This window comes from Vigna angularis, chromosome 1, assembly GCF_016808095.1.
Source record: "Vigna angularis cultivar LongXiaoDou No.4 chromosome 1, ASM1680809v1, whole genome shotgun sequence".
NCBI lineage: Eukaryota > Viridiplantae > Streptophyta > Magnoliopsida > Fabales > Fabaceae > Vigna > Vigna angularis.
Genome location: NC_068970.1, coordinates 23,515,912 through 23,541,857, shown reverse-complemented (window position 1 = coordinate 23,541,857; position 25,946 = coordinate 23,515,912). Strand labels below are relative to the sequence as shown.

Below are 25,946 nucleotides of genomic sequence, written 5' to 3'. Positions count from 1 at the left end.
TAATTTGTGATTATATGAAAATTTATTATAACCAAAAATTAAAATAAAAGAATAAATGGAAACTATATCAAATTTATGACAAAAATTATCGTTAAATATGTTTTTAATCCCTAAACTTAACTTTGATACAAAATTGAAATTGATTCATGTTTGAAACTTTGACACATTTTAGTGTTTCATGTTTGAAACTTTGATATATTTTAGTATCCAAACATTAAAAATTAATGGTTATAACCCTTTCTTATATAAAAAATACCAAATTATAAATACTTCTAATCAATAAAGAACCTTTGATAAAGAACTACGTAACCCTGATTTCTCATTCTTATGAGAATACGTAGGAGCAAGGTCAATCCTTGTCGGGCCCCCAAAAAACTAAAAAATATATTTTGTTTATTTAGAGTTTTATTTTTGGGGATAGTTAAACATTTTGAAAACCACATCACATTCGCGTATTTAATTAAGGGTACTGCCTTCGGGCAGACGTTGTAGAGTGCTAATACCTTCCCTACACGTAATCGACTCCCGAACCCAGAATCTGGTTTTCGCAGACCATGCCTTATCATTTTATGATTTTTCTGTAGTTTTTCAGAATAAACTATGGTGGCAACTCCAATCTCTTTTTCAAACCTGTTTTATTTTTCAGATCGTCGTCCCGTCGCGATTCTGGTTGCGATAAGACACAAGCAATATTTATCTATTATCCAAAAGATAGTGCTTTTTACAACAAGTGGTCTCTATTTTTTCTTTGATAGACAATGTTTTCTCATAACACAAGCACTTTAAATTTACTTCAATAGATATGTTTTCTCAAACAAGCACTCTGTATTGGTTCAATTATTTTTTTATAGTTTTTCATTCATTCTTTCTTATTTTAGTGTTGTATCTACAAAAAAAGCCTAGCAACCAACATCAAATCAAGCATCTAACCTAAAATGGTCTATGTAGCCAACCAATATCAGGCCACAAATGAGTAACAAAACATTAATATAAACTTGAATTAACATACCAACCAAGGACTAAACCAATATAACAACCAACTTACGATACTAACAAGCCCACCCTACCTTAGTAAAGATCGTCCAAACCATAAACAAGAAACAAAAACATGTGATGGATGAACTTGAACAAAAGCAACAACATACTTGAACCAATTAACCAAAGCAAAACCAAAAATGCATAAGAAATGTGAAATATATGCAGTAATTTGAAACATATCCATGGAGTGTATTATAAGTTTATCATCAACAAACTATTTCCATGTACAAAACAACCAAAACTAGTAGAATTAGGGACAAATGTATAACTCCATCAATAAAAAAAAGTTATAGTACCAAAGCAACTAAAGCAAATAAATCAATCATAGTCGAAAACAATCTACAAGTAATGTATATATGAAAATATTCCACAGCCAATTGATCCTACAATAAAAAAAAATTTTACTTATCATCAACTAGATACAACATTAAAAAGAAATGTAGAGATTTAAATAAGCAAGAGCGATGACATAGTTTTATAAGACAATATGCAAGCATAACATATTAACCTATAACATTAAAATGAACTTTACAAAATATGAACAAATTCACAACAAATCTAAATTGGTCACAAATTTTGATAAAAATTTAGAATCAAATATTTGCCAACGGTGTAAAAAACTTGATGATCCCCCGGGTTGGGAGCAACCACACTAGCAAGTGCACTAGTTCAATTGTATTGTAAAGTGTCGTATCCACAGGTATTTGATAAACTTTTAGTAGAACTCATGATAATATTTGCATTTACAACACTAAAACGATTTGATTGTAAAATATGATGATCCATAACTTCAAATTAAAATGGATAACTCAATAAAATAAAGTTTGTTGGGAATTGGATGTCACGAATTTGTTCTCAAGTGTGGTTAGTGTTTCATTGAATTAACAAGTTTCATTCATTGTTCCTAAAAGTAAATGTAATTTTGGATCCATGTTTACAGCCTAGGACCTAAAGACATTCAAACTCAGTGCGATTTCACCACTCCTGATGAATGAACTCTTTACATTAATTTGAATAAGACTTTATCACCAATTAAAACATATTGGTGCATGTCTACCACCTAACAATGTTAGATAACTCAATTTGATCATTAACTTTCATTTAACTCGAGTTATATATGCAACATAAAATTGATCAGTTCATCACACGTGAAATGTAAATTGAATCACTAATATATGAATGAATACTTATATAAAGCAATAAAACAATACCAATACAAAAGTTCAAAGTGCTACATCTAATCCCAACACTTTGATGTTCAACAACTCATGATAATTCTAACCATTATTCATAGGAGTTGTTGTCTTTTCCTCATGTCTCCTCTAATATAAAATATATTACAAGTGAAGTGAAAGAGAGACTTTAAAGAGAGACTAAAAGCCTAGATATTGAATTCTGGATATAAAAAATTGGGTTTACCCCTTAATTTATAGAAATTGGAATGTTGGTTGTAACTCAAACATGGTGGCCCATCTTGTGAGTTTTCCTTCCATGAAGGGTTTCCTTATAGCTTAGATCATATTCTTACAGTTCAATAACAAAGCTTTCTTCAATAGCGAGTTTCCTCCATGGTTGAGTTCCAAAACTTAGTGTTTCATATTGCTTCATGGTGAAGTTTTCATCGTGTAGTTAAGATACCATATTCTCTGCTTAAGTTATGGAGCAAAATATGATTTTATTTTAAATCGTATTTCAATGCTCAAGATTTGATTCTAAGACTCAAGTTGTGTGGCTTTTTCTATCCTAAATTTGCCTAAATTCATCAATAATGTCTTAATTTACCACACATTCACATCCAATGTTTTGGCTAAATTCTTAAATATTAGTGGAGATAATGTTATATATAACAAAATAAAATCAATATAAATATTAAAATGCATATAAATTATAAATTATAAGTAAAATAAGCACTTATCTTTAAACTATAATTTTAAATATGTTGGTTTCAATTAATCTCATGCATAGTTGTATTTATTATTTTGTGATGATATTTTTCTTTATAATTAAGGTCTACTATAATATAAAATATAGAATTATTATATTTTTATCCCTAAAAGAATTATGCTATCAGGATTGTTGAGAATAGTCATACAATTAACTATTAACTTTACATTTTTACTAGTAACAATTAAGAACGTTAGAAAGAACTAAAAAACAAGAGAATAATATAACAACATTGCATTTATCATATATTAAACCCATACATTATTAGTTTTCATCCATATTAGTCATACAACAACATGGACAAATCCACACTTCAATTCAACGATTAATCCAACATCTAACATCATCTCCTTTACTTCTTGCTAATTTATTTTTGAATCACTATTCTCCATCATGCTAGACATATTGTATTCACACAAGGCCTTAAGATGAAAATTAAAAGATAAAATATAACTTGCAAATAATCATACGAAACCACAACACCATGATAAGGAACACCTGCAAAAAGGAATGTTCATATATACACTTTTTTTCTGAAAGAAGTATCGTTGATCGAAGATTTTGGCAAATAGTTTGAAAACAACAGTAATTTGAATATTATTAATTTGAATAAAATTTAGTCTTGGAGACATAAGATTTATACTAAGCTAATTTTGTAAATATGGAAATAACAAGAACCTGCGCAATATAATTGTATGAAAAATAATAATAAATGCTTATAAATAAATTATAGTGCTGACAAGAAGAAGGAAAGTAATATAAATATGTTAAATAAAAGTTAAATATTAGCAAAAACGTACAATTTTTCACATTGAAAATTATTGTTGTTAATTAACGTAAGAAATATATTTGTTTCTATCCACCTTTAATTTTAGAATTTATCTAAGGAAATCATACTTTCTAAGTGGAATCACATTTATTCTTTGATAAATTGTTTTATCTACACTTTCCTCGATGAGTTTTTGTGGTGTTTGAAGGTTTATTGTGTTGTTAACTCCTTCTTTCGTGTTTGCACGTTTCATTTGAAGAAAATTATTCTCATTCATGCACAATCTTTCCAAACAATTTTGATGATTTTCAGACCCTTCTACATAATTCCATATCTTAATTTGTAAAGTCCAAGGTTGTTATTTAACTTTTACCAGGTTGTCTCAATTTTTAAGTATAATTGAGTTCTTCTTTAATTCCTATAATTTTTTAATTGTATAGTATTGGTATGTTACTTTTTGATTTATTTTTGTTAGCCAATAATTTTTCGATACATTGAGATCTCTTGCTTTATTTTATTAATATATATTTTTTAATTTGAGCATATTTACACATTACAAGTAAACAAGCACTTAGAGTTCTAATAAATAAAAAATACATGTGCTCATATAAACTTGAAGAAAGATTATAAGATAAAAACATTAAAGAAAACCACACCAAGGGAAATCTCATTCTTACTCAAAGTTCTTGCATTAATCAAACAAATATGCAAGTGTTCTTACAGAATTCCTCTCCACCCAAAGAGCTCTTCATTCTTTATGAACAGTGATATCACTAGTTGTTAGTTAATATTGTTTATAAACAACAAGTATCACTTGTTATAAATGACACTGTCATTGAACTACAACAGATTTTGTGGAAGATAATTTGAGTGACTTGTATGACTAATGAAATTTAACAGATATTATAGATTATATAATAAAGTTCATTTCACACTAGAAAGATACAAGGATGTTAATTCGATTGATGATTTATGAGACAAAAGAAACAAAATTAGAAAATGATTATGTGTATTTAAGGGTGGTGTTGTTATATAAAAATTAGTCAAACAAACAATTATTAAAATATCAACTATAAAATAAAGTTTATTGTTCTTGAAAACGAAGTTGAGTGGTTAATTAACAAGCATTGAAAATTAAACAAACCACATAGTGTTAATGCATTATAATTGCTAGTCGGTAGTAGTTATAATTATAAACAATGCTTACAACAACAAAAAATACAGTTCAGATATAGTTTGATAAAACAAGTTAATGAAACAATTTTCATTATTTATGTTAAGTCAAAACAAAATTTAGCATATCATTTAATGAAATTCCTAAACATAGTTTTAAAAACATTAAAGGAAATGAGACTTAGTCAATTGAAAACAACCCAATGATTAGATATCCCATAAATATAGAAACAAGTCACTTGTCAATTTTTTCTAGTACTAAAATTGATTTAAATCAATTATATCTCATCACATGGTGCTTTAAAAAAATGTTATATATTTTGTCACTAAAAAGATAAAATTCGTAGTTGAATTTCATATGGTATGAAAAATTTTAACTTCTAACAAAGTTTTAATTTTCGTACATTTATAGATACCTCTAGTATAAGATATGGACAAAATGTCTCAAGTAATGGTGAACATTGAGTAAGCACATAACCTACTAATAGCAACACAATAATAACAAAGAATTATGAAAATTTATTGTGATGGATTAGCTCCTAATATTTTGTTCTTAGCATTTCTTTTGTGCATCATTCATTATAATATTGAATATTATCGAAACTGAAAAGGCGACAAAGAGAAGGTTTACCATGTGTTGGGAGTACGAGGAATTGAAGGACTACTAAGTAGATGAGTCGATCTTTGGATTTCATCTTTTCAATATGTTAAAATATTGTTAAATAATTCTCTTTATATTTTACTGTTTGAATTTTACCACAAGCACTAGCATGCTATTGCCAAATAATTTAATAAATCCATGTGTAGTTATGCAGTTTCCCTGTTTGCCTCTCATTGGTGTACTACCAAAGGATGCTCATAGTAGAATACTAAGCTCAACTGAGAAATATGCGCGAGAAAGAGAAAGCAGCAGCAACCAATACATTCACTATGGTAACAGTTAACATGTAAATTTGAATATTTCTTCAATACTCACCTAGTTCTACACTTACTATTTACATTGTGAAGGTTCACGAATGGTAGTTTCAACAAAATTCAACATGTAGCAACTAGGCCTTTATTGCAAGGGAAAACTGGAAAAGCCCTTTTGCTTGTTTGGGCTGAGAGGAAGTCAGATATTTAGATGACATGATTTAGGCCTCTTCATTTTCCTCATCCTCAATTCCAACCCAACTTGTAAAAGCAAAAAGAAACTCCTTGAAGTTTACCATTCCATTTTTATCCCAATCCATTTCTTCTGTCCATTTTGCAGAGAAAACAAAAATACTTATTAGTAAATAAAATACTACTTTAGGAAGAAACAAAACAGACAAGATTGCTTTTGGGTTGTTACTGTATAGAAAGTCTTGGAATGATAGGTTTTTCATTTTTCAGTATGTAAAGTAAAAACTGAGATACCAAGACCTTTGTATAGAAAGTCTTGGAATGATAGTTCTATATTTCATGCAATACTCACGATTAGAAACAGAATGATATAATAGATAAATAGACAAACTCTCTGCAACAGAAACAACTCATGGTACCTATCATGACCTGTGAGTTCCTTAAATGTTTCCATCTGCTAATGTTTTCCAATAAGTGTGTTGTGTTATGATCTAGCTTGAAAACTATATGTAATGATGTTCTTTCGTTTGTGATCATTGAAGAGGCACTGACTTTTCTTGTGTAAGAATGTTACATTATATTTCAAAATAAAAATACATAACACCCCCTGATAGCATGAGTATGTCGGTGTTTAAGCATGCTTGAATGCCTTTTATGAGTTTGTGTGCACGTTATTTTCACACAAAGGGAGAGGGAGAGAAAACTGACCAAATCTTTTCATGGCTATTCTTCCGGAAGAACGTTCCCCTGTTGTAGTTTCATTTATAGCTTGGACCATCTCATTTTTGCTGACATAGCCATCCTTGTTCTTATCTAAGAATACAAATGTATCAACCAAAGTCTCGAATGTTGCCTCCAGATTTGGCATCCCAATTTGTGATTTCTAGGGAAGTTATGATAAACAATTTAAAGAGGCAGCAAAACATGAAAATTCAAGGATTAATGTTATCAAACCAACCATGAAGACCAGTATGAAGAAATGCATGAAAGAGAAAAGCAAGACCATAACAGAAAAAATGATTAAACATATAGAACCGAATTGTTCATTAAGCGTAAAACATCAGCAGCACAAGTTGAAAAAAAGACAAGAATCCAGATTCAATTTCAGTAGATAAACATGTAAAACCCCCGACAAATTCAAATATGAATCAGCACATAAGAGCAGGTTACTAGTTAGTTTGTCTTCCAAAATTGATTTCTTTAAGAATTTCTAACTACATTAATAAATAGACTCATACTAATGAAATTAATATAACAAGATAATGTGTGTTAGGATACAGCGTGAACAGCAGCTGGGTCATCCTTGAGAAGGTACACAAGGCAAAGAAGCACAATAAACTCATTGAACTTCATTCCCAGATCCTCGTTAATATCACATGCTTCAAAAAGATCATTTATCTCCTCCTCAGTAAAAGATATTTCCAGCTTACTGAAACTCTTTTTCAACTCCTCTTGATCTATTGTCCCATTAGAGTCCTCATCTACAAGAAAAGGTATAAACACACAGCTGATAAGAGTTATAACAGATCTAAATGCAAATGAGTCAATTTGAGTGGCCATTAGTGCTGACAAAAACAATGTGTTAGAAATTTTTGCTTCACAGCTAAAGCCTATGAATGTGCTCAATAGATAACAGGTCAGACCACAAAAATGAGCAAATTTTTTCAGTTTTAGTGCATACAATCTAATTGAATTTCAATCAGTATTGAAGTGTTTGAACATAGGATTAGCTGCAGTCTTTCATGACAGAGGCATAATAAAAATGATTCCGAGAAGACATCTACCGCTTACTCTCGCTCTGAAGTGAAATTTATGGCAACTGCTTTCAAACCAAATATATTGTTGAATAAAAGCACAATTTAAAAAACTGTAAATTGGAAGTGGAAACCTACCAAACTGCTCAAATATGGCTTTGCATTTTCTAAGACTCTCGTCAATCTTCGGGAATTTCAAAATTATAGTGTTGAATGATTTCACAGAACTTCCATGGGACTCCCTCCGCTGCATTGCTTCGACCATCCTAGCTTCTAGCTTGGTTTCTGGCATCCAACCCTTTTTTGGCGAGTCACTCTTCCCCAGTGTAGCTCCCATTGCCAATCAATAAACCAGAAATGCGCCTCTGGTAACTGACATGTAAGATGGAAATATTTAGAACAAAAGTAAAAAAAATAAAAAGTTCTCACTCACGGTCCCTATGCATATGATGTCTTAGAGTGATCATCAATCACACATAAGTTATTTCACAAATCAGAATTATGGTTAGACCCTTTTCTCGATCCTTTGACCCAAAAAGAAAACTTTTCTTGAAATCAACACTTCCCATGAAGTACATCACCGCTTATAGAATCTTTCATCATAGCCAGTTTTAAAGCGTCTCAAATTGTAATGAAACTAACAAATGAAATAAAACAAATCTTTTTTCTTAGAGAGAGAATCAGTTTTGGACATGTTATTAGATTCGATTCTTTCAAGCATAAATAGTATATAGTATATGCTTGACAGAGACCAAACTGAAAAGACAAATTAATAGATTGAACCAACCAACACGAGACGTACATGCCAATAAAGAATTCAAGACGTAATCTGGTAATTCAGTAAAATATTTCAAGGCCCTAACAATTGGGATGCTTGAACAAAGGAATATTCCATGAGAGGCAACATAAATTGCGACACCATAAATTCTAAAAGGAACAATAACAACAAACGAAATAAACACATAAATAAAAAAAAGAAGGAAGGATTACTTGAAATGGAAGCAAAAAGTGTACCCTAAGACGAGGGAGAAGAAGGAGCAGGAGTTCTGAAGCTCCAGGGATTGAAAGTGAAGATGATCAGGAAAAGCAAGGGAGATCCAATAACTGAAACTGAAAATTCAGAAGGATGAAGAAATGAAAGAGCTTTGGGGTTGTTGCAGAAAAGTGAGATGCACGAAGACAGAAACAGAGAGAGAGAGAGAGAAAGAGAGAGAAAGAAAAAAAGGAAAGAGACAACAAGCGAAGAAAATTTAACACAGAATTGTGGGTCTTCATGTGTCTTAGCCTAGGTTTGTGCTTCTCCCACCACGTATTCTCCTTCCTCTTACTCTTCGCGCTCCATTTTCTACGTTTTACTACATTATACTCAGTTTTTTATCCAATTTAAATTTTGCTTTCTTCTCCATTATTTTTTTAATTTTCTTTACAAAATTTAAAATCTGAATATTATTTTTACACATATGGTATTGGTCAACTACTCCAAAATTGATTATTATTATTATTATTATGATTTGTATGATTATTATTATTTATATATTACTGAAACATGACGTGAACCAGACATGTTTTTCTCTTTTACAAAGGTTGTGTCTCCCAGGTAACATGAAGATAGAATAATTATTATATTTCACTAGCTTTAATATTTTATTACACTACTTTATTTTAATATTTGCTTTTTATATATTCATTTAAAAGACGAGTTTGTTGAAAATAATTTTGAAGTATTTTCATATAAAGAGATATATGTGGTTTGAAATGCTTCTATTACAGGAAAAGACTTGTACAGAAGGTTTGTTAAAAAGTTTGAGTGCCAATTTAAGTCTCGTATGATATAAAAGTTATAAAACTGATAAAGTTAAACCTTATAAAGAAATTCCTAAAGATTTTTTTATTAAAAATATGATATATTTCCTAATTAATTTTTTCAATGTAAAATCCTAACGAGTGGTGGTGGTTTAAAATAATGAAATTCAATTATTTTAATGTTAAATTATTTTAATATAAATAGTTTAATTATTAATGAGTCTTATTTTATAAATTATTTTAAGTTAACTCACTTCTTTCTAAAGGTTTTTGTTTTTTGTTAATCTGTTTAAAAATCAGATATCGTTTTAGTGATTATCGCGACGAAATCTTCAAGTCTAACTAGTCAGTTTCTACAAAAGAATAAGTTGGTTTCTACTTTTTTTATTGGTGTGTTTTTTTTTTCTTTGCATGTGTAATTTGACTTTCCTATGTGACTCTTTCTTGATCAATGATTTTAACGACATATTCTGATCATGATTCCATTGTTTATAGGTGCAAATAGTATCATTTGACATGTGATAGATGTTTGGAGTTTTATAGGATCGTTCACTTGTTTAATAGGTATGAGAAGCTAACTACCACTTTTTAATGTTGCTGATGTTTTGGTAGACTGTGTTACATGTTTGATTTGGTTTGAAAATGAATAAATTGGTATACGTGAGCTTATTGAAAATTTGCTACTAGATAGTCTGACTGCATGAGATTGAAGTGAAATATTAAGGTGAAATATAATTATTTTTTGTACATTAACTTTTTTTTTATGTTTTTTTCTTGAAAATATTCTAATTAATCGCAGGTAAAGATGGCTAAAATTAGAGTTAGATTGTTAAATTTTGCATATTATCAAATTTTGTAAAACAGTAATAGACTTTTGTCTGCATTATCTTTTGTGAAATTTGTCCTCTTATTTTTTTTAAGTGATATCTCTTTTTAATAATTATATATTATTCATATAGGATGTTATACTCTCAACTTGTAATGATATACTACAATGTTAAATAATTACCGATTCTCTCGATAATTTTTTTTTAAAATTTCAATTAGGAGATTGCGCATACTTACGGAACAAAATAATTTATTATAATTTTTAAAGTTAATTGAAATTTGATTTAAGTTTTGTTTGATTATAATTAATCTAAAAAATGTCAAAGACACGTGGTGGAAAACTGAAAGTTAAGTCGCCGGTAACATTTCCGTATCTTCAAAGGAAAAGCTACTTACTTTTGTATAGACCAAAGGTTTCATTAAAAAATTATTAAATATGAGTGGCAAATAACAACCCTCTTATGTTTGAAAAGTAATAACTGAAAATGACGTAGAAAGAATATGCCCAACGATCAATTTTATAAATTATGTCTCATTATCATTAAAAAAATCCCTATTTCATTGGTTTCACTTTTCATTACAGTTGTACTGTGGAAGCAACTAGTCAACCACCTCCTTCGATTAGAATATTCTATTTTATTCCATATGGTACTTATACGAATAAATTTTACTTTTTTAAATAATTAAGGTTAAATATGTCTTTTGGTTCTCATATAATCTTAACTGGATTCTTGTTTTTTTTTTGTCTCTATTGAATCCAAATACTTATTAATTTGAGGCAAGCTCTATCCGTTAATTTTCGACTGACGCCGTCTAATTGCGATGACGTGGATGCAGACATTACTAGTTCATTTATAGTGATTAAACAAAGCAAGAAGATAGCACACACATGTTATAAAGATAGAACAACAAAATCGGGACCACAACGCATAAAGATAGCACACATCATATTAACCTGAACTAGCGTAAACTTTCACTTCGGTTCCTCCACCTCCATGTGATTGTCTTCGTCTACTTCTTCCTTCTTGCGAAATGAAATCCCTAATTTTCACTCACTCCCCAAGTTAAATCCCTAACTCACACCAGATAGAAATCCCTAATCCCCTAATGCAACTTCAGTAAAAAAAATCCCTAAATACAAATATCCATGTCAAAACTAATTTTTTAAAATCAAATTTTCACGTAATTGAATCACTATAAATGAGCTACTAATGTCTGCATCCACGTCATCACAGTTAGATAGTTAGACGCCGTCAGTGAAAAATTAACGGAGAGGGCTTTATTGCCTCAAATTAACAAGTATTTGGATTCAATTGGGACAACAAAAAAACGAGGACCCAATTGAGATTCGCAAACAAATACGAGGATCAAAAGACATATTTAACCAATAATTAAAATACCTAGTTCATGTTTGGTTTTAAGTAGAGAAATACATAAAAAAAAATTAAAGCTGGTGAAAAATAAAATAATTTTTTTGTTTAGTACATAAAAAGTAAACGATATATAAAAAATTGTTTTAAAAAGTGTGTAATTTGATTGATGTAAATGAATGAAAATAAATAAGAAATAGAACTGTATAAAAGAATTCTCCTCTCAATATTAATTCTTTCCTCCCTTATTTTTCTTCATCCACTTTACCAAATAATGGATGGGAGACATATTTAGTTATTATTAATTTTCAAAGATTCATAACTTAAATTGAATAATTTCAAGAGTTAATTAACTTTTGCGATGATTCTGGGGATATTCTTAAGTGAGCTTCTTCGTTTGAGATTATAGGATGAAATAAGAAGAAAAAATAAATTTAACTTCTTTCTAAGTTAAAAATAGTTCCTACATGAGTTAATTTGAAGACTTTTTTTTTAATTATATATAAAAGTTAATCTTAATTTACAGAAATAGAAAACTTATTTAATTTTTTTATTTGTCTCTCCTAAAAGTGCCTAATGCACAAATAAAATTTGATAACAAATAAAAACTTTTGTTAACTATACTTATTTTTTTTAAGAGTAAGTTATTTTTTTAGAAAAATCAAGCAAAAAAATATCTTTTCAATTTAGGGAAATTAATTTTCATATACTTATGAAAATAATACACATTATTTAAATTATGAGAATCTTTTTAAAACATACAAAACCTTGATAATATCGTTTTTCTAATTAGAGTTGTTATTATAAAAGTGCTTTAATTAATGTTATACATATCAAATATATTTTCAGAAATATAATATATGTATTTGAGTTATAATTAAAAATAAGGTTTGATGGTAGCCAAAACATTAGATACTGTAATTAGACTATTGTGTTGTAATTCAATACTCTAGTTAGTCTTTATTTATTCAGTTAATTTAAATTTTATGAATGTAAAATATGCTTATAATTAATAAATTAAAAAATAAACTTTAAATTTAATTCAATTTTATAAAATTAATTTATAAAATATACATTTATATCTATTTAAATATTATAGATTAACCTTAACCTTTTATAAATTGACATTAACTTTTCAACGTGGTACTTCTACCATAAATAACCATAAATATAGATGAGAAAAATTATGTTTTACAACTTCTTACGTTTACATAAGTTTCCAAGCAAGTTGATCTAAGAATATTTCCTACAAGCTTAATCAAAAAGCTTAAACAATGATATAAAAGATTTAATATCTTTTTTTATTTTATAAGAATTCCGAGAGAAAACATTTTTAAAAGATAAAATTTGTGGAAAGAATTTACGTAAACTTATTCGAATTCAAGTATACCACCGATGATATAATTTTTTAGACAATTAATAACTCTACAGAACAATTTGTTAAACCTACGTTGAGAGAGTTTGAAATATCTATACTATATCTGTAAATAAAATAACTTATGGACTAAGGATGACATATGAACTAATAAAAATATTATCATGGAATGTTAAAGAAGTTTGACATGAAAAATGTAATAAAATAAAATTAGTGGTCTCTACATATATATATATATATATATATATATATATATATATATATATATATATATATATATATATATATATATATATATATATATATATATTGTTGTATTTTCTAAGATGAAAATGATAAATATATTAACTTTTTTTTTTTAAAATATAAGGTACAATATGCTTTTTACTTAACTTGACTCCCATCTTTGATATTGTAATAAGTTTGATTTTAAAATAAAATAATTTGTATTCAATAAAATAAATGTAAAAAATTGTTTATCCATAAATAACATTTATCTCTAAAATCAATATTGTATAACAAATTAGTAAGAGTAGGATTTTATTTTAACTAATTATTTTTTAAATTATATTAAATTTCCAACAATCTCCCACATAATTTAAAAGATAAAATAAAACAAAACATAATCTCCAATCTTCCATTTTCCTACAAAAATAATTCACATAATGAAAATTAAATTTTTATCTATGAAGAGTATATACAAATCTTAAATTTTTTTATGGAATTGAACCCAAAACACTTGATATAAAGACAAATAAGAAGTTATAACAAGAGTGAATAATTGATAATTATCACATATATCAATCCATAAATAACATTTACCTTTAAAATTAATAAGGGATAAAAGCATTAGTAACATTAGGATTTTATTTTAATTATTTATTTTTAAAATTATATTAAATATTTTCAACAATTCCTACCTTCAACTTAATCTTCTTTTGCAACAAATTATTCATTGGTGAGTCCTTGACAAAACAAAACAACCTTGTTTTGTGCATAGGTTTGACACTAAGCAAATTGGGGCATCGTCCCAATTCTTATGGACTAGTGATGCGTTGATTTGCAAATGGGTTGAGCCACAATTTGAGATTTGATAGCCATTTATAAGGGTTTTAGTACCCATTACAATTGAAAGAGCGGTAGAGAAGAAGGTGATTTGGTGACATTGGTAAGGATTTTAACTTTGAACTTGATGGGTTATTCGGGGAAAAAGTGAGTTATGTTGTGTATAAGGTGGTCTTGTAATGCAAGTTGGAAGATGGGAATGAAGAAGGGGAGAGAGAAAGGAAAAATAATTAGTAAAAAATGAATAATGGATAAGAAATAGAAAAAAGGAGAAAATGGTGATAGAAGGTAGAGGAAGAAGAAAACTAAAAGAAATTAAATTAGTAACACATGGTAACTTTTTATACCAATTTAATATAAGAAAACACATTGAATCATTTTATATAAAATAGGAACCGAAGAATAAAAAAAATAAAAATGAAAGGATCACATTTAATAAATTTAAAAAATTGAAATCAAAATACCTATTAAACTTACATATCTATTCATTAGAAATTGATTACTTTCTAACAACAACAAGATTTAACATAAATAACTTTATTTACAATTACATTTGAGTATATCCTAGTTTAAAAATTTGTACACAAATATTGTAACTTATGAAACAACTCAGATTATAATTTATACTTATAAACATATTGTAAAACCAATGTCATAATTCTTACTAAGAATTCTATCTTCTAGTTTAAGATAAAAGTACATACTATATTTATAATTTAAAAGTTCAAGTATCATGTTACCGACAATTTTCAACCGTACAGTTAGATAAAGAGAATTTCAAAGAAATTACTCGATCTCTAAATAGTCAAGAATTGTTGAAATGGATGTGATATATTCTGACTATTTGAAAGTCTTTCATACCAACTTGAATGATAAACTAATGCTTTATTATATGTGATAAAATGACCTACCTAACATCTTTCCTCTACTCTCTTCATACCTAAGAGAGCATAAATTTATAATCAATTTAGTTATTTAAATATTAAAAAAATGTAATAGTTTAATTTATTTTTCATCCAAACTATTAGAAATTCATAAAACTATTTTAAGTCTTATAAATTCATTTAAAAATGTAGTGAATTCTTATTCTTATGATTAAATCTCGATGGAAAACGAATTTTTGATTTTTTTTTACAATTCATTATCTTATTATAAAATGTTTTAAATTTTTTAGCTTTTTTAAATATCAGAATAAAATTTTAAAATTGCAACATAATAATAAGAATGATTTAGTCTACTATAAGAAAAGAAGCCAACCAAGAATACCATGGACCAGTGTTAGTAAAGCAGAAGAAGCGCTCCCATCCAGACACAATACGGTTGTCAGTTTTCAACCAGCAACTACGAAAGAGACTCGTGGCGCGTTATCGCATGGCTACACTGCTGAGAAAACTGTGCGAATCCGCGTCGCTGAAGCGATCGGGTTCCAATCCGAACCCGAATCCGAACCCATCATCGGAACGCGCGCCATCTCCTCTGGGCGCCTTCGACACTCTCCCTGCCGACATACTCATGCAAATCGTGCGACTCGTGGGCCCCAAACACGCCGCCAGACTCAGCCTCCTCAGCAAGTCGTGGCGATCCCTTGTCTCCGACAACGACCTCTGGGTGCACTTCCTCCACACCCACCACCCTCTCTCAGCGCTCTTCGCGGAAACCGCTCTCAGCTCCGGATACCCTCTTCCGTAAGTTACTTAACTAACCACTCTTTTCCAAGTTTCCATCACCGCTTGCTTTTTCGATTCTGCCCTAATTGAAAACTGCAGGACCTTATCTGCTCAGAGCTCACCACGTGGCTCTCTCCAGCATGTTTATGCCCTCCGTGAACGCCTCCCTTCGTCCGTTGTTATCGACGGTTCGTTTTTACGACTGTTCTTTTTTATTTATTCGTTATCTTTGGAGACTCTTTTGTGTTTTTGTGTTTAGTGCTTTTGTTTTTCTTCGTCTTCAGGGGGCTCTGGCTATTGCAAATTCGGTTGGAGCAAAGGCTCTTCTCCTTCTGGGCGATTCGCGACCTTTCTGGTGACTTGCTTCGTTTCTTGATTTTCTGTTTGGGGCCAAAGTTTGGAATTGAAGTGTTTCGTGTGTTGACTGAGTGTTTTTTTTTTTGTGCAGGAATTTGGTAACGTTGAAACGCCCATGTACACTAGACTTCGACATTTTTTCGGGACTATCTATAACAGGTGTGTGTGTGTGTGTTGCGCGTTTTGCTTCTTGTTGGTGGAAGAGTTCACTACCTCTGATTTGTCATTTATGCTCTGTTTGTTGGAGAAGAGAAAATCGGTTGAATGGAAATAAGGTGTGGAATTAAAATAAATAGGAAATAAAGTAGAACTTGAAGGTTGTTTGCTGAAGATAGATGTTTCGTCATGAAACACGAACAATCTAGTTGTGGAAGATGGAGTAGTATTTATTGATTGTTTGCTTAGTTCTGTTGGTGATAATATATTGGGTTACTTGCTCTGTAGGATGCAGGTGAAACCAAGTTCTCAACCAGCTGTTGTTTCTATACCAATTTGTCACTATGATGGTTAGTTAAGTTAAATTTTATTGTTTTACTGCTGTTGTTAAAATGTGGATCAATATTTAGTAAAGCCTTAAATCGGTCTTGTGAAGATTAGTGCCACAATGTTTTAGCCATTTGAATATTTGTCACCGAATTAGTCTTTCAAAGATACAAACCAGCTATTAAGTTTGTACTTTTGCGTGACAACTTCAGTCTTCCACAAGGACAAATGTGGTGATAAAGGTTTTTATGCACTCATGGTTTAATTAATTATTTTCTTTGATCCTTATAGAAGAATTCTTACATACAGGTCCATGTTGTTTGCTGGAGTAATAATGGTATTAGATTTTTCGCAGTTAGCTAATGTTTTGATGTGGTAAAATCTAACAGCATCATAACTAAAGCAAACGCTACAGACTGAGTTGAAATACTTTTTCAAACGGGTACCAAAATGTAAAGCTTTTCGTAGGGACCAAAATGCGAATTTTTTTCAAATAGAAGGGTCAAGTTGTTGATTAGATCTACACACATAGGATGTGTCTACTATTTGGTGAGAGGCAAGTAAGTTTTGACTATAACCATGCATGGATGATCAAAATTGTTTTGCTTAAATTTTGATCTTTCTTAACCATCCATTTTAGTTATGTGGTGAAGATTATAGTCTCTTATTCTCTCACCATACATGATATTCTACCTGTATAATGTTATGTGTCATTTCATACTTGCAGATACTGAATCAGCCAAGGCATCAAGACAGCAGCTTAAAGAAGCAATCTATGCTGCTCTGTTTGACATGAATGTTCCTGCTGTTTGTGCTCTCAATCAGGTAACATTTTTCATTAGAAAGAGGAGTTTAAATCTAACTCAATTTTACAAAATCTGTTTGTAAGGTGAGATTTGTTTCTCTCTCTCTCTCTCTCTCTCTATATATATATATATATATATATATATATATATATATATATATATATTATAAGTTGACTTTATCTTTAGTCAATGTGAGATTTCTAACACACTCTCTCGTATTGAGTATTGAATATCTTGAGTGCGGGACGAAATATTTGCAAGTGGTTAGAAAGTAGGCCAATAGTGGATAACATGATAAATCTAACAAACAATGCTAGTATAAACTTTAATACTATTTTAGATATTGAACTTTAAACTTAACCTCAAATTCAACTTATAAGGCAAAATTTGCACCAACTTATTTTGAATAATTTAGCTTGTTCTTTAATTTGTATGAGATCTTCAACAATTTTAATAAGAATAAAGAACAATCCAATTACTATTTTACCTATTCTAAATAAGTGTATTCTAGTTATCACTTCAATTTGTTTTAATCTCTCTCTCTTTCTCTCTCTCTCTCTCGGTTATATATGTGTGTGTGTGTCTGTGTATCACCTCTTTAAAGTGGTCATATGCAAGTTAACCCATCTTATTTTACCACCCCTTTAAATAAAGACAACAAGTGCCCTGGCACTTGATATCTTTTAGAAAATAATTTATAGCTTATTCCTGTTTTTCACGTCAATTGAACTTATCATGATCAATCAGGTTCATGAAGGCATTTAGAATGTAAAATAAATAGATCATTGAACTCTATTCCCCTGCTTTATATCTTTTTAACAGGAATCAAAATATATTGGTATTCCTCATGTCTCTTGTTCTGCTCTGTTTGTAAGATGCTCACAAATCATTTAACATGTTTTATTCCATTGTAACACATCTGCCAAATGGCACTGTAAATTCTAGATGTTTGTCCTTCTCATAATATTGATGGTATCATCATAATAATGTGATTTGGATTACCCTTTCTAATTCCGACATGGTGTGATGCACAGTTGGTATACTGGGTAGCAGCTCACAGTGTCTGACCTAAAAAATGCTTTAGCTGGGTATTGTGCATATTAAATGGTAACAAAGGATGTCATGTTCTTAAGCAACTAAAAGTTTATAGATCTTTGCTTTGATCTAACATACAAGAAAATTGTATTATAGTAACATAGGATGGCATAACCTAAGAGATAGAGAACAAAGGAGTTAATGAGTTTGGGTCTTTTGGAGATAGATGACCAAATAATAAAAGACTTGAAAATCAGACTAGACAGGCAACAAACTGAGATCATGGGCTGATGGAACAGAGAGAACAGAGAAAAAAACTCAGAATTGAGAGACAACAACATGGAAAATAAATTAACAGAAAACAAAAATAAATGGGAATAAGATAATGAAAACAAATTTTGCAAGAGAACTAGAATATAAAACCTAGAAAAATGCCTGCCAGATGGGTTTTCATAGACATACTGTAGGGAATTATTAGGAGTTTTGACACCATAAACTAAGCAGTGCTGTGTCTCCATGAAATACCAGTATTGTGGCCATTACAGTATGACACTTGGTGGTGCATGTAGCAGCCAGGGGCTGCTTTGAACTGTTGCATCACTATATAATGAGCTATTGACAACTAAGGTGTGATGCGGTATTTGTATGAATGGTAGGGGAGTCTTTTAGTTCATGCTTATTTGTTTATGCTCTTGAAAATGAACAGTGTTTGCTAGGATTTGAAAGAAAAGGAATTTGTATGTTAATTTTAATTGTTTAGGATTTACAATCAATAATCTCCCTCGCAGAGGATGAATATTAAGAAAGAAAATAACACAGAAAAACAATAATTGCTTCTTTTTTTCTGTACTGGTCAGGTCTTTCCCTGCTCTAGGATTGTTATTCCTCTATCATTGGTATTACTTGGTCTATTGACAATATATGCTAAATTATTTTCTCCAGATATCTTCACAAAGTTTATTACAGTTTGGCTTCTTCTACATTATGCTATGTTCTAAATTTTGAGTTCCTATCTTTTATGAATTCTATTATATGAAATTTTAGCTTACACTCAATTTAATTTTAGATTTACATTGATGTTCCATATTTTTGACATTTAGAAATTCATATCCATATAGGTACTGGGTAACCAGTATAGTACCCATGTCTTGGCTACATAGTTGTTAGGTTAGATGTGAAAGTTCCAAAGAACTGAGGAGTTGAGTGGAATATAGTTGTAGTTCTATTTCACCTTAAGAGCCTTGGTGCAAAGGACTTGGTTTTCAATCAACCTAAAAGTGTAAAATGAACTGCAATTAGTCAAGAGTAGATTTTTATGTTTTCCCAGGTAACTGCCTACTCCTTTTGTTCAGTCAGGTCTGGGTGTTTATTTCAAATACATTATTTTTTCTGCACCATTATTATTTATTTCTTTTTCTACTTTATAAATCCAGGGGACTTTAGCTCTGTATGCTTCAAAACAAACTTCTGGGATTGCTGTTAATATAGGCTTTCAAGTGACATCCATTGTTCCAAGTATGCTCTACAGTTTTATTCTCTGATGTTTCTTAATTTACACAACAATAAATTCCTGGAAATGCCTTAGTCTGCTTTCTTTGTTGGGTTCAGAGGTAGTTATGATTTAAGGTTACGTTTTCTCTTCTAATTCATACGTTGTTCTTTGTCTAAAGAAAATGAGTTCATGGACAGTATCTTCTTTCTCCCTCTCATCGTGAGTGCATGTGCACTATTGTTTTGCAGTTTTAAATGGTAAAGTGATGCGAAAAGTGGGTGTGGAAGTTGTGGGGCTGGGAGCACTAAAGCTTACTGGATTTCTTAGAAAACAAATGCAAGAGAACAACATAAGTTTTGAATCTTTATACACTGTCCGCACTCTGAAAGAGGTATTATTGTTGTCTTTCCTGTTTGAAATAGTTATTTTGATTTAAGATTTTTACTTACATTTGATGTTTCAATGCTGTTGAGAAGATAAAATTGGATCCCCAATATTTATTATTAAATTTACAATACATGATCCACCTAAACATCTTTAATCTAGTCAGAACACTTTTACTTCTATGTTCTCTTTAAGTTTTAAATTTCCACTTCACACCTTTTTCATCCTAATACGCTGGAAGGAACAGATGAATTTCAAATTCTCTCTCCTTTCCTCTCGATGCATGAAAATATGTTCTTTAGGGAAAACATATCCTATGCAGCAGTAAGAATGGACCCATAAGTCCAGGTATCACACCTTACTACTGTGAAATTATTACTAAAGAAATCCCATTTAGCTGACCAAGCAATTTCAAATTCAAACGGTTGAAACAGGCTCAACTTTTAGAAAGAGATAAATGAAGTTACAGTTAATTTGTGTCAAATGAGAGAATATGGAGTCATAATTAGGCTGAAACATGCATGTAAAGGATAGTTATTCAGTTTTATCAAATCCTTCTAGAGGTTATGCACGCTTAAGGAGAGAATACAGATAGATATTCAGTTTCCTCTAAATCATATATCAAATCATTAATTATATACAGTGAAGCAAATGACTTTTTTTGTGACAAGGATTCAACAAAGGAGCTTGAAGAGATATATTCCTTGGACTTTTCAGAATTTGATGATGAAATTTGATCAAATCCTTTGTGTTTTCTCTCTCTCTCTCTCTCTCTCTCTATATATATATATATATATATATGTAAATATGTATGTATGTATGTATATATTGTGTTTGTCTCCTTTCCTTTTTCTGGTTCTCCATTTAAGTTTGGTGAGAGTGATTGGTACCATACATTTTTCTTTTCGTTCAAAGTCATCTGAATTAAGTTGTCTGATATTTCATTAGTTGCATGGCAACAGAAGTTATGTTATGTTGCTGCTGACTATGAAGCTGAGCTATTGAAAGATACAGAAGCATCATTTGAAGCTGTAGAAGGGTTGTTTACACTCTCAAAAGAGCGGTTTCAAACAGGGGAGATATTATTCCAGCCACGACTTGCTGGGGTGTAAGTTTTTGTACATTTTTGCTGTATGGTTAGATTCAGTATACTACTATAAATATTAGTTCAGAAATTTTGCTCATATCTACAGTGACTATGATGCGATCCAATAAATTAACATCTTATTATTACCGTAGTTGAATGACAGATTAAAATCAGTGCTTACCAATTACAATTTTCTCTTGATCTTTTGTTGTAATAAACTTGATTTTTTTTCTTTGCATTTGTTTGAACTGTAATTATTTTTAATCATAACAAGGAACCATTTTTTTTTTGAAAAAAAGTAATGAATAAAGACATTGATTTGGTTTTTCAGTTTGCTATCAGAAAAGAGTGACGATATTTTGGATAGACTGACATTTTGATAGGTATCCATACGTTTATTCAAACTGTAAGAACTCCAAGACAGGTTCTTGGATGATCTCTTAGGAAAACCAGATAACTTGGTCTTTTCTAAGAACTGAGAACACGCAACAAAGGCCAGGTCTTTTGAGAGGACCGTCTCTCCCTTACTTCCACTTACAATCTTTTCACAAACTACCTAAAACAACCCACATACAGATTATATATAGGAGTCTGTTTACAACAATTCCTCCCACAGGCAATTATAACTGCCTGTTATCCTTATTTCTCCTAACATATACTTTACCACTAAACCTAGGCCTAATAATTCCAGCTTGTAACATCTGTTGTACTAATCTTTCAATCTCATTTTTTTGTTGATGGGAGTACTTGTAGGGCCTCAAATCAGGAATAGCAGCTTCTTCTTGGAGGTGTATGGAGTGATCATACTGTCTATTAGGGGATAATCCCTCTGGATCTTGAAAGACCTCATCATTCTCTTCCAAGGTTGCTAGACTTTCTCTCGCACCAGACCATCCACAGGTTCCTCAAAATGCCCCCATATAATAATGAAACACGATCCCTCCTGTTTGAAATCATGCCCCAAGGTTTTCAAAGAGGATTCAGATTTGGATAATGTGGGATCTCCCATTAAAACATGCTCCTCCTGCCCTTTTCCTATGGCCAATCTTAGATTTCCAAAGTCAGCCCTGACTTCCCAAAGGGATGCCAGCCCTTCCAAACCCAACACAATATCAGCTCCACCCAACGAGAACACAAAGAGTTCTTGCTGAATTTGTAGGCCTTGTTCTTCCAAAATAAACCCTTGGCACTTCCCTTGGCTATGCATCTTGTACCCATCCCCTACTTCAACCACATAAGGTTGGGTTGCTTCCTGTTGCAGCCCACATCTTTTTATTAATTCCTGGGAAAGAAAATTGTGTGATGCTCCACAATCTAACAAGACCACCACTTTTTCTTTGCCAATTGTTCCCCAAAGTTTCCACGATTTCTTTGTAGTGAGCCCAGCCATGGTATATTGGGATAATTGCAAGACTTGTGCTGTTTCTACCTCCACTTCCTCGTGTAAGGGTGTACTGACCTGGCAGTCCCCTAATTCTTTAATTTCCTCGACCAAAATAAGCAGCATACGGAGCTGTTTATTTCTGGAGGTCTAGTTTGGTCCAAATTTTTCATCATACCTGAAGCACAAGCCTTTTTTAATCTTATCTTGCAACTCTTCTTGGGACAATTTCCTAAATGGTGCTCCCCTTTGTTGAGGCCCAGCAGGAGAGATGTTGACAGTGCTCACAGAGCCACAGCTTTCTCCACTTCCTCTGGTTGAGTTAGGAAACCCCACTGAACTTTCCCCTTCCTTAGAGTAACTCCTAGTAGATGGCAGCTGCCTGTAAGTAGTATTTTGACGCTGCACCGTGAAAGATCCTCCCTTGGAGGCGACTCTAACCTTTTGCTCCACCATTTGAGCCTTCATCATTAACTCGGCAAGATTCTTGGGCTCATACAATTTAACCTCAGCCTTTATATCTTCCTTCAACCCATTCAAGAAGATGCCAATCAAATAATCTTGCTGAATTCCCTTCAAGAATCCAGCATATTGTTCAAACTGCTCAATATACTCTCCCACCAGCCCTTTTTGCCTAAGACCAATCAATATTTCAAAAGGTTTTGAAGCATTGTTGGCTGAAATCTGCGGACAACAGCCCCTTTGAAAGCCTCCCACATGGGATTCGGATTGCAGGTTTCCCACCATTGAAACTAATTCAGGGCTTTCCCTTCCAAGGCAACCATAACAACTTGCATTCTTTCCTCCTCACTGACTTCTTTCAAACGAAAGTACCTCTCCAACCTGTTAGTCCAGCCATAGGCCTCCTCTCCAGCAAAAAACAGGGATGTCCAACTTCCTCCATTTTGAAGAAGCGACATGGACACTCCTCCCTCATTCTCCGTACTGTCATCACTGCCTCCATTGGCAACAAAAGCGTTATCTTATTGTTTTGCAGTTGAAGCTAACTTTTCCACCACCACCGTAAGCCTCTTAATCATATCTTCCAATAGTTGGAACCTCCTATGATACTCATTGTCCTGTTCTTGCACAATTTTTTTAAATCCATCCAATCATGATTTCATTCTTGTATTCACCATGCCCCAACAGCTACCACAGCACCAGGAAAGAGGCTCTGAATATCAATTGATAGGTATCCAGACGTTTATTCAAACTGTAAGAACTCCAAGACAGGTTCTTGGATGATCTCTTAAGAAAACCAGACAGCTTGGTCTTTTCTAAGAACTGAGAACACGCAACAAAGGCCAGGTCTTTTGAGAGGACTGGTCTCTCACTTCCATATCTTTTCAAAATCTACCCAAAGCAACCCACATACAGACTATATATAGGAGTCTGTTTACAACAATTCCTCTCAGGCAGTTATAACTGCCTGTTATCCTAATTTCTCCTAACATATACTTTACCGCTAAACCTATCACATTTTATCTTGATAATTGACTAGACATTTTTCATTTCAGTTTTGTTTTTCCAACTTCTAAATTTTTTCAATGATTTAAGTTGTGTTAGTCTTTTTTAGATTTAGATGGATGTTTGATGAATTATTATTGTATTTAGAGATTTATGTCTTATCGTAATTCTACTTCTCTTTTTCAATCTGGTAAATAAAAAGAATTAGTGTATTTGACAAATGGAAAAATGAACGAGCCCACTCCAACTACAAATTGTTGGTAACATGAGATTAAAAAAGAGTGGGAGGTATACACAACACGTGTTAGGAGTTTGTAAATGTGTAACATGAACACAAACACTGGGCTTTAGTTGCTTATATTTTTCAGAATTGAATCTTGATGTATTTTTTATTTCTTGGTATAGGCGAGCAATGGGTTTGCATCAGGCCGTCGCACTTTGTATGGATCACTGCTATTCTGCAGAATTAGCAGTTAACAACGATTGGTACAAGACTGTTGTCTTATCAGGGGGAACTGCCTGTTTACCTGGTTTAGCAGGTTTCTCTCTCTCTCTCTCTCTCTCTCTCTCTCTCTATATATATATATATATATATATATATATATATATATATATATATATATATATATATATATATATATATGTATATATATATATATATATATATATGTATATATATATATATAAGCCATTTACATCTTTGCAACAAAGCAGAATGATGAAATGGAACTACTTAAGATTGTTAATTAGACTTTTGGGATTGTTCCGTTTCAGAAAGGTTAGAAAAGGAGCTTCATTCGGCACTTCCTCCTTATATATCCAATGGAATTAGGGTCATACCTCCTCCATTCGGCGTGGATACTGCATGGTTTGGTGGAACGATTATTGGCAGTGTGAGTTATCCACTTAGTCTGATTAATGTTCAAATTTTTTCTGCTGCAGAGGATGCCAATTTTAATATCAATTACCAAGTATTGAAACCTTCTATAAAACTGCATGGACTTTCAGATAAATTGATTTTTTTCTTAATAATCTTGTGCCAACTTGATTGTCGGTTACACAAGAGTACGTGTCTCTAAGGGTAATTGTTTTCTCTGATGTACAGTTGAGCACCTTTCCTGGTCCATGGTGTACCACAAAAAAGCAATTCCGTCAGAAGTCTAAACTTAACCGCATTTGGTGATTACTTGAATCTAGATTTTCTTTTCTAAATGGTGTAAATTGTATAACAGATGCTGTTTCATTATTTTACAGCACGGGGCAGCAACACGAAAGAATTGAATTTACTGTTAACTTGTATTTTAGTAACAATACTTGTATACATATGTTTGGTAATAGAAAACCCTTATAGCAGAAAGTTTGGAGAAAAAGTTTCCCAGCTTTCAGTATGTGTTGTACTACCAGCGTATGAAGAAATTGTTAATGCAGTTTAAGATTCAATGCACATGCTGAGGGGTTTTATTTATCAAAAGAATTATGAATTTAGAATGCATTCTGAGGTTTATTTAATTCTTTCTTAAGACTTGGTCATTGTTCATGTTAGATTTGAAACTTAGTTTCACGA

At 31.3% G+C, this 25,946-nt stretch overlaps 2 protein-coding genes across 3 annotated transcripts; one reads left to right on the top strand and one right to left on the bottom strand.

Moving 5' to 3' along the window:
• Positions 1-5,825: 5,825 nt before the first annotated feature.
• On the bottom strand, positions 5,826-9,129 carry LOC108331643 (probable calcium-binding protein CML21). 2 transcript variants are annotated; one of them, XM_017566473.2, is made up of 5 exons: positions 8,773-9,129; positions 7,921-8,154; positions 7,307-7,509; positions 6,737-6,911; positions 5,826-6,161 (listed from the first exon to the last, which is right to left on the bottom strand). In XM_017566473.2, exons 2-5 carry the CDS (start codon positions 8,117-8,119, stop codon positions 6,058-6,060), a joined length of 681 nt encoding a protein of 226 aa, XP_017421962.1. In that variant the 5' UTR covers positions 8,120-8,154; positions 8,773-9,129; the 3' UTR covers positions 5,826-6,057. The 2 variants fall into 2 exon arrangements, with proteins under 2 accessions (XP_017421962.1, XP_017421972.1); XM_017566483.2 differs by having other exon boundaries at positions 8,797-9,118.
• Positions 9,130-15,475: 6,346 nt separating this feature from the next.
• On the top strand, positions 15,476-25,847 carry LOC108320246 (actin-related protein 8). Its single transcript, XM_052872054.1, has 13 exons — positions 15,476-15,908; positions 15,990-16,078; positions 16,175-16,245; positions 16,339-16,406; positions 16,692-16,753; positions 17,458-17,555; positions 20,005-20,086; positions 20,312-20,454; positions 21,410-21,555; positions 24,788-24,921; positions 25,157-25,275; positions 25,488-25,561; positions 25,637-25,847. Exons 1-13 carry the CDS (start codon positions 15,595-15,597, stop codon positions 25,731-25,733), a joined length of 1,497 nt encoding a protein of 498 aa, XP_052728014.1. The 5' UTR covers positions 15,476-15,594; the 3' UTR covers positions 25,734-25,847.
• Positions 25,848-25,946: the final 99 nt, after the last annotated feature.